The sequence below is a fragment of the Mesocricetus auratus genome, unplaced genomic scaffold (assembly GCF_017639785.1).
Source record: "Mesocricetus auratus isolate SY011 unplaced genomic scaffold, BCM_Maur_2.0 Super-Scaffold_100018, whole genome shotgun sequence".
NCBI lineage: Eukaryota > Metazoa > Chordata > Mammalia > Rodentia > Cricetidae > Mesocricetus > Mesocricetus auratus.
The window spans coordinates 257,059-266,069 of NW_024429199.1; the positions used below are offsets into that span (position 1 = coordinate 257,059).

At 41.9% G+C, this 9,011-nt stretch overlaps 1 protein-coding gene across 2 annotated transcripts in view; it reads right to left on the bottom strand.

The window, feature by feature from the left end:
• Positions 1 to 8,982, bottom strand: part of Rtn4ip1 (reticulon 4 interacting protein 1) — a 41,904-nt gene extending 32,922 nt beyond the window's left edge. The window contains exons 1-3 of one of the 2 annotated variants that reach the window (XM_021229049.2): positions 8,326 to 8,982; positions 2,758 to 2,909; positions 730 to 798 (exon numbers count right to left, since the gene is read on the bottom strand). In XM_021229049.2, the coding sequence (XP_021084708.1) occupies positions 730 to 798; positions 2,758 to 2,909; positions 8,326 to 8,602 (498 nt within the window). In that variant the 5' untranslated portion in view covers positions 8,603 to 8,982. The remainder of the gene's footprint in view (positions 1 to 729; positions 799 to 2,757; positions 2,910 to 8,325) is intronic. The other variant, XM_005073210.4, reaches the window with a different exon arrangement.
• Between the last annotated feature and the right edge of the window lie 29 nt (positions 8,983 to 9,011).

Below are 9,011 nucleotides of genomic sequence, written 5' to 3' on the forward strand. Positions count from 1 at the left end.
CCTAGACACATGGGGGGGCTAGGCCCTGCTCCAAATGATATGACAGTCTTTGAAGATTGAAGATCCCCCTTTGTAAGGCCTTACCCTCCCTGGAGAGCAGAAAGGGGATGGGATAGGGGATTGGTGGGGGGCAGGGGAGGAGGGGAGGGAGAGGGAACTGGGATTGACATGTAAAACAAGCTTGTTTCTAATTTAAATTAAAAAAGAGATAAATTCAAATAAACCTCAAATCCTGATAAACACATTTTATTCGTTGTTGAGCTCAACTGCTACTTTAACACTGTTTTCTGGAAAGTAATTTTTCTAGACTTTTTCTATCCTAGTAATTTCTAATGCCTAGTAACTCCCAATTCCTTCTCCGGGCTCCTTCTGTGGAAATCCCTCACCATTAACCTTCCTCTCTATTAACTGTTAGGCCACTGACTACATCTGATTCCTCCATGCCTCTCTCTTGGGTAGATTTGGTTAATACTGGGTAGAGCGAGGAGCACTGCAGGGTTCCAAACCTCAGACCAAGTCTCTGCTCTGTGGATACAGATGACTATTCCAGCAGGCAGCTAATAAGTAACACCTAATAGTCTGCACTCTTTCAAAGTTTCCTAGTCTTTATTTTAGCTCTCTCAATGTTGCCCATAAAACATGGACCTAATCTAAAAAACCACCAATGACTTTCGAGACGCCTGCCGGTCTTCCTTACACAGCTAAGCGTTTCAGGAGACTGTGAGTTACCTCATTCCCACTGACCACAACGAATTCTGAGAGAGTGCCTTGTTTCCAAGGAGGAACGGCAGCCCAGACCTGAAATGTAGATGTGCAGCGTTGTTAGATACAGACATGTCTGACCCATGCTAAGCATGACGGCACGCCCTAACGCATAGCTACCCGGAGTGGGAAAGGGCTCCGGTGCAAAAAGTTAAGCTTCACAAGATACCAGTTCATTGCTGAATATGATTCTGGATTTATCAACTCAAACCCCACTGGACACACTGAAAGGTTCAGGCATTACGCTGGCCTGCCCTGTTACCTGGCAAGATGCACTCAGGCAGCACTCTGGCCAGCCCAGAGTTCTGTGAGAACCATGGGCAGGTGCAAAGGACCCCTTTAAAAGACTGACCCCTGCCTGCTTAAGCTCTCTTTTACTCTTGTCTTCCTCTCTCTCTCATATTCTCTCTCTCTCTCTCTCTCATTCTCTCTCCCTCCCTCTCTGTCTCTCTCCCTCTCTCTCCCTCCCTCTCTCTCTTTCCCTCCCTCCCTCTCCGTCTGTCTGCCTGTCTGTCTCTCTCCCTCCCTCCCTCCCTCCCTCCCCCCCCTCTCAGCTCTGCACAGGTTGGTTACCTCTCACCCCCCTTTCCCTTCCTGTCTACCAATAAACCCCATGTGGGATCGTTGAATCACGGTTTGTGTCTCGTTACTGGGTAAACCTAGATATTTTAACAACACACGCTGCCACATTCAGCAAGACTCTTCTAGGGATATACAACTTACTAAGTGTGCTCTCATCGACTAGCCCAGGGGACCTCAAACTTTTAATCTTTTCATCTCAGATTCCTTAGCTCTGGGATTACAGGTGAACCTCACCATGCCCAGCTGGCTGTGGGGCACATTATAGCATGGCTTCCTTAACTGCCAACTGGCTGTGCTGACTTACAGGGATTACCTTCTCTGTGAAAAGGAATCCAAACATAGCCATTATCATGCGCTCACTATTATCTCTTGGCATAAACATCCAAAGTGACAAGTGACAGAAGATTATACCAAACTTTAGCTATTTCAAAACCAGTTTAATCCATAAATTCGTTTAAAGACTCAAGCAAAAAAATAAAGTCCTAATCCTACATGTTTTAAAGTCTTACAATTCTTCAGTACTAAATTTAGAAAACACATGCATAAGCTGAGCATGTGGCTCATGTATGTAATGGACAGACATACTAAGGAGGCCAAGGCACTGCCACAAGTTCAAGAAAAGCCTGAGCTACATAGAGTGTTTCAAGGAGCAAGACCTTGTCTCAGAAAAAAAAAAAAAAAGAAAGGAAGGAAGGAAGGATCAAACCAAGAAACAAGTGTTCTGGCCACAGGACAGTCAGTACACATACTGAAAAGAAAAACAGTCAGTCAGCTACTGTACTAAATTACCCTCAGTCTAAAACAATTTTTAAAATTACAAAGAACGGAAATTGTATATATAAAAAAAGGAGTAAGTACGAGAGCGGGACATAGTGGCACACGGCAGTAAACCTGGCCTTTGGGAGGTGGCCACAGCAGAATCTCATGTTCAGGAGCACCTGGGATGCTCTGAAGGAGAGTGGGCCCCATGGGCTCATATACTTGCATACTTGGTCTCCAGCTGATGAGCTGTCTGGGGAGGATTAGGAGCTATGGCCTTGTTGGAACAGATACGTCCTTTTGGAGAAGTTGAATCACTGGGGGTGGGCTTCAAGGGTTAAACTATCATTCTAGGCTTCTTAGATCAGTAAAGCTTTCTGCTCCTTCTCTAGCACCATGCTTCCCACCATGATAATAACCATAAGCAAGCCCCCAATTAAATGCTCCCTTTTATAAGAGTTACCTTGGTCATGATGTGTCTTCACAGCAATAGATCAGTGACTAACACACTATGTAACAAGTTGAGACCAGCCTGGCTTACATGAAAACCAGTCTCAAAAACAAATCAAGAAAAGAGAAGAGAGGCAGGGAGGGAAGGAGGGGAGGGAAGGGGAGAGGAAGGGAGGGGAGCAATAAGAAAAAGGGGTAACTCACCTCATCTCCAGGCTGGAAATACTTTACATCAAGCCCACACTCCATCACCACACCAGACACATCCCTACCCAGAGTCAGTGGAAACTCTTCTCCTCTGGTTCTTATATGCAAAGGGTCACGTTTCATATTTAAAGCTGCTGCTCCATAACCGCCTACAAAACACAATTTACCTACTTCTTAGAGGAAAAGATCAGAACGATTTTAAAACACTATAGGATGCAGGCAGAAGGACGTCATTTACTCAGACGTACACTCTAACACAACAAGCTTTACGGTTTTACCACCACACAGTGAAGCATAAAAACAACTGGGTGTCTTTCCTTTCAAAGAAAATTACTTAGACAGCTGCAATCACTAAAACCACAACTGCTCAAAGTCTCTTTGAAACTCAGATTGCAAAACTGTCTTCTGGAGTTTTAGAATCCTTTCATATAATTGTTCTTTGAAGATGGTATCTCTATTCATTTACTCATTTGCAAACTTTTAAAGTTTTTAGAAAGGATCGTGCTATGTAACCCAAGGTGGCCTTAAATTCATGACCCTCCTGTCTCAGCCTGAATGTTGGGACTACATGGATATGCCACCACGCTCATATGAATTTTTTTAAGAACAAAGACATTTAGTACTAAGCCTGGTAAAGAAGACGAATGGTCAGGCTGTTAAAGGATTCATACATGTTAAAGTACCTGATACTAGCACTAGATTATGAGTTTGAGTTCTAGTCTCCATGTCCTAAAAAAAAAAAATCTACCTAGAATAATGGCTCTGGGTAAGTGGAAAAGAGTCACTGAGCTACATCTGATATGTCAGATCAGGTCAATTGCATTATATCTTGGAAATGAGGTGCATTGGTTTGGGAGTTTTGTTTGTTTTTGAAACAGAGTCTCACTGGGCAGCCTTGGTTGACCTGGACTTGCTATGTAGATCAAGCTGGTTTCACAGAGATCCATCTGCCTCTGCCTCACCAGTGTTAGGAATACAGGTGTATGGTAGCACACATAGGCACACATCTTGTTTTAAAGGACATTTACACAGGTAACAGACAAGTGAAGCCAAAACCATTTGTTTGGTTCAGATAAATTAACTGCTCTTTTGCAATAAAAATCCAAAATGATACTTGGGCCTAGCTACTCCAGAGAAGTTCTGAAAGCCAAGAGATGGTCCTTGAAAATATTTAATGCTGTTATTAAATAAGATCAAAAGCAGCTAAGGGACTCTAAATAAACTAAGTACAACAACACAGACAATGGCACAGAAAGTAATAGGAATCACAAGGTTGTATGCTTGTGTGAATAACCCACTACAAAAGAAGAAAGAAATGCAGGAGAGAACAGAGGAAGTGAGAGAATGCCATCAAGAAGACAAGGGCAAGGTCAGTTCAGAGGGCCAGTGACAATCAATCCACACAGCAGTGAAAAGTAGGTAAGGGGAGACGATGACGGGTGGGTAGTCTGCAGAAGTTGTTTTTCTAAAAAAGAAAATCAAGGCACTTGAGAGAAAGTCAAAGTTAGGTTAGTTCCAGAAATCTAAACTAGTGGTCCTTATGTCAACACCCCGCATTTGCCATCCGGCTAGCTGGAACTGCACTCCATCCCAGAAAATGGCAGCCCTGCATGTGAGGCTCGTGTTTCCTGTCTCATGTTTAGTTTCTCGCTAAGACATAGCAATTTACCTGCTTAATTCCTTTGTGGTTTGAGCAACACATGTGTACATTTAGCCTTGTCACAATGCAGTGGTGAATTTGCAAAAAGGTTTCAGTCCTTTCTGCAGTCCCAAGCCAACAGTTCAGATTGTTTTCAACCATTTTCTTAAGAATCCTAATATGCTAATATACTGAGAGTAGCCAGGCATAGCTAGCTTCATCTCAGACCAGAATGCAGCCAGCTTGTGACCTGTTTGGTGATAAAATGGGGTTTAATCGTGTCATCCTAGCTGAAGGTGATAGCACGCCCACCTGAACGCTAGCACTTGTGGAACACAAGTAGAAGGGTCAGGAGGAGTTCAGCCACATAGAGCCTGAGGCCAGCCCAGTCCTGCTAACACAGGCTTGACTTGTCCAGAGTTGGGCAAACTTAGAAAATCCCCCAAGATGTCATCAATTTCAGAGATCTTAATCCCATCTAAACAAACTTTGTTTAATATGCTGTTGGCTATATTATTTTAAAATTATTCATGGCTTTAGTCATTTCTATGATTAATAATTTATATTCAACAGTAGCAGCCATTTTCAGAAAAACAGCCTTTGTCTGTCAAAATAGATGTGTCTCTTGTTTTCTTCTCAAGAGAAATAATTTTCTACTCAAATATTGTCCAAAGCTACCATATAACACTTTCTCAAAAAGCATCCACGGGCTGGAAGATAACTTTCAAATAGTATTACCCAATAAAGTAACAAGATACTACATCATCTCAAAAATACCCTATAAAGTAAAATGTGCTACAGTATTATATGAAATAGCAGCCTAGAAAGATATGGACACATCCTACTGAAACAAAACTGTACACAGCACACATTGTGCTCACATCTTATAAAACTAAATTACCTTCAATTACTTAATGCAAAAAAATAAAAATAAAAATTTTTAAATGAAGTAAAATATCATATCCAACTAGGAATAGCAATTATTACATAAGCACAAAACTAGAGGGAGAGATAACTCACTCCCCAGCACTGCAGTTAAACACAGACAATTGCAAAAGGTATTTCCAATTGTATTATTATTATTATTGTTGTTGTTGTTGTTGTTTTGGAAGACACTTAATGACTTAGCCCCAAGATGGTCTTGAACTCCCTATCCCACCCATCTCTACATCTGAGTTTGTTCACGTTTTGTTCGTGTTTGCCATAATACCTAGGTCAACCTCAGACTTGCTATGTAGCTGAGAATAACCCTGACCTTTTGTCGCTCCTGACATTACTTCTCCAATGCCTGGACTGTGGGCGTGCACTGCCACCCCCAGCTTATGAAGTGCTGCAGCTCATACCCAGGGTGCACAAGGCAGGCAGGTACTCTTATCAACTGAGCTATCTCTCCAGTTTCAGGAGTTTTCCAGCTAAGAACATTTTAAGACTCCAGACCTTTCTCCAAATTCCTTCCTCTGAAGAAAAGCTACTAACAATAGTTATTCTGCCTGGTAAAGGAAACAAGAGTAATTTTAGGAATTACTCAAATATCCACAATATTGCCAAGATAACATGTAATGAATATGTAGTTCTTCTGTTTTGTTGTTGTTTGTTGCTGTCAATGTTGGGGATCTTGCCCAGAGACATGCATGGCTACATAAAGGAATTACTACTGGCCCTGATAAAATCTGATTGAGAATGTTTAACTCTTTTTTTACTAAGTATCTGAAATCTAGTGTATGTTACAGTGACTGCACTTTCAATTCAGACCAGCAATATTCACTGCTCAAAGCCATCCACATGTGGCTAGTGGCTACTATCCACAACAGGGCAGGTCTAGGAAGTCACAATGTTAAATGTAACATTCAAAATTAGAGCCAAATGACCTAATATCCACAAATCTGGACCCACATTCCCAAATCCAGAGGTTCTCCAGGTTTGGTATGCCTGTAATCTGAACAGAGTCTAAAAAACATTTCTTCTTTTCCAACAATCTTTGTGAGGCTGCCTTTTTTCCATTACTTCAAGTAACACTGTAACAGAACACAGAACTATGTATGGAAATCCAGCTGTCATATTAATCCAGGCATCAAGAGATGTGCAGAGGCATAAAACAATGCTAATTATCTCATTAAATTTCCTGTAATTTTTACAACTTACTAAATTTTATTTATATTGGGGATAGTACAAATGTGCCGCAAGCCACTTTCCAGAAAGGTTTCTCTCCTGCAATGTGGGTCACAGGGACTGAACTTGGGTCTTGGACTTGGCAGCAAGTGCCTTTCCCCACTGAATCATCTCATTGGCATAAACAGTTCTTTTTTTTTTTTTTTTTTTTTTTTTTTTTTGGTTTTACGAGACAAGGTTTCTCTATATTGTTTTGGAGGCTGTCGGTCCAGCCTGGCCTCAAACTCACAGAGATCCGCCCGCCTCTGCCTCCCGAGTGCTGGGATTAAAGGCGTGCGCAACCACCGCCCGGCCGCATAAACAGTTCTTACATCCAGTAACCTCTTTGGAGGTAAATCCTGTGCTGTCAACTACTGTCCATCCAAGTAGCTCGCACGTGTGACTGCTTCTCAGTCCTTTCATACTTTCACTCTTGATTTAATTTTGTATTTACTGGATTTTAAAATTAAAATTTACAGCATTTGTTCACATTTCTGATAAGATGTTATAGCTCACAGTTCAGTAATTTTTAAATACAAATGAGACTTGAAGTCAAAGTTGAGAATTGCTACTCTATCGCATCATTTCTGGAGAAAAACTGAGGTTGAGGTTGGTCCCAACATTTTCTTCTACTTTTAACTTAATTTGTAACCAGGTAACACACACACATATATTCATATATATACACATACAAAGAAATTAAGTTTGTCACACATTAAGTCATATGTGAAAACTGTTGCTGAGGCACTGAATACAACTGTAGGCCCCCACACAAGTCCCTCAGAACACTGACCCAGGGTTAAACATTATATAGCAGTTTTCTTAAACACTGGGAGGCCAACTGCCTCGGAATTCATACTGACATTACTCATCTCAAAACAGGTTCATCTTCAGAAGACACAGACTGAGTTCCCAAAAGCAAGACTGACAATATTTTTGTCAAATTTTTCCAGAATTAAAGCAATTCATACATACAAACCAATCTGTTCACTATTATAATAGAATCACAGTATAGGATATAAGGAATGCTCACCAAACTTTTCAACACGGCTAAGCAAGAGAAATTAGGATAACATATTACAATTTCAACAGGCGTATAATGAGAAAACACATTTTAGCTACGGAGTACAAATTTCAATATGAGAAATGAGGAGAATATTGTGCCCATATCCTGGAGTCCTGTTCTGTTGGGCCTGTAACTGAAGCTGTGAATAATGGGAGAAGCAAGAAGGACACAGGAATTATATAAATCCTAATTCTCCATCAATGGGGATTATAACTGAACTCTGAAACCTAAACGTAGCCCTAAAATGACCACCCGAATTCACTGTAGGCAGCACTTCTCAGTCCCGGTTCACACTTGAAAGGAAGCAACCAAACACATTTAGTAAAGACTAAAGTATTCCTCGGCTATTACGGCTCCAAAAGTTTGGAAATACTTACAGGGATACCAAATGGCTCTGCCTATAAGTGGCACTTGCCACCAACCCTGATAGAGTTCAATCCCCCGCGTCCACATGTCCCACGGACCCAAACACAAAATAAATAAATGTAACAAAAACAAACCTAAATGATTCGTTTATGCCAACACTTGCTATCTCAGGACTGGAGAGGCAGGTCAAGGAGAGCTGTAGGGTGGAGACTAGCCTGCCGAATACAATGAGTTGGAGGCCAACATGGGCTAGAGAGTGAGCTCTTGTTTTAAAACAAAAACAAACCACACAAACAAAACACCTGCATGCCTAATGAAATTTTGATTAAAAGTTTGAACAACTTACTTCTCATATTAACATCTATAGGATTTACACTGGCAGCATGGACTTTGATAATGACTTCGTTTGGATAGTGTATGATCGGTAACAACATGTTCTGGTTGAATCGAAGAACTTCGTTCTTTCCATACTTATCTATCACCCAAGCGGGCATGACCGTGTTTCGCGCAGACGTAGTACTAATCTCTCTAACTGGCCGCTTTGAGATAGCTTTGCTTCTCCAGAAGCAGGCGGCGGCGGCACATGCACTTCTTCTAAGCACACAAGACTTGAAAACTTCCATCCTGCACGGGGATGGAGCCGCGTCCTCAAAATACAAAAGAAAAGAAAAAAGAAAGAAAGAAACCACCACGAGTGGGTCAAGCTAGCCCACTTCAATTCATCCAAATTCTGCCAAACCCCACTAGTCAATTAAAGGGGGGAGGAGCTTCCGGAAACGAACTTGACCTGAACAAGCAACTAGAATCCCTACATCAGAAATACTCCAGTTCACGTCCGGTCAGTATCCTGTGCATGCCCCTTCCTTCCACTCTCCTTCCCCTTAAGGAAAAAAACAAACTAGCAGGGACCCCTCGGTGGGGCCAGCAAACAGCATTTGCAATCCCCAGGCAGGCGACTGGAAACCTCCGATTCCCGATACGATCCCAGCCGTGGTCTCCTTGCCGGTCGGCGCGCCTCCGCCGCCGGAGCGC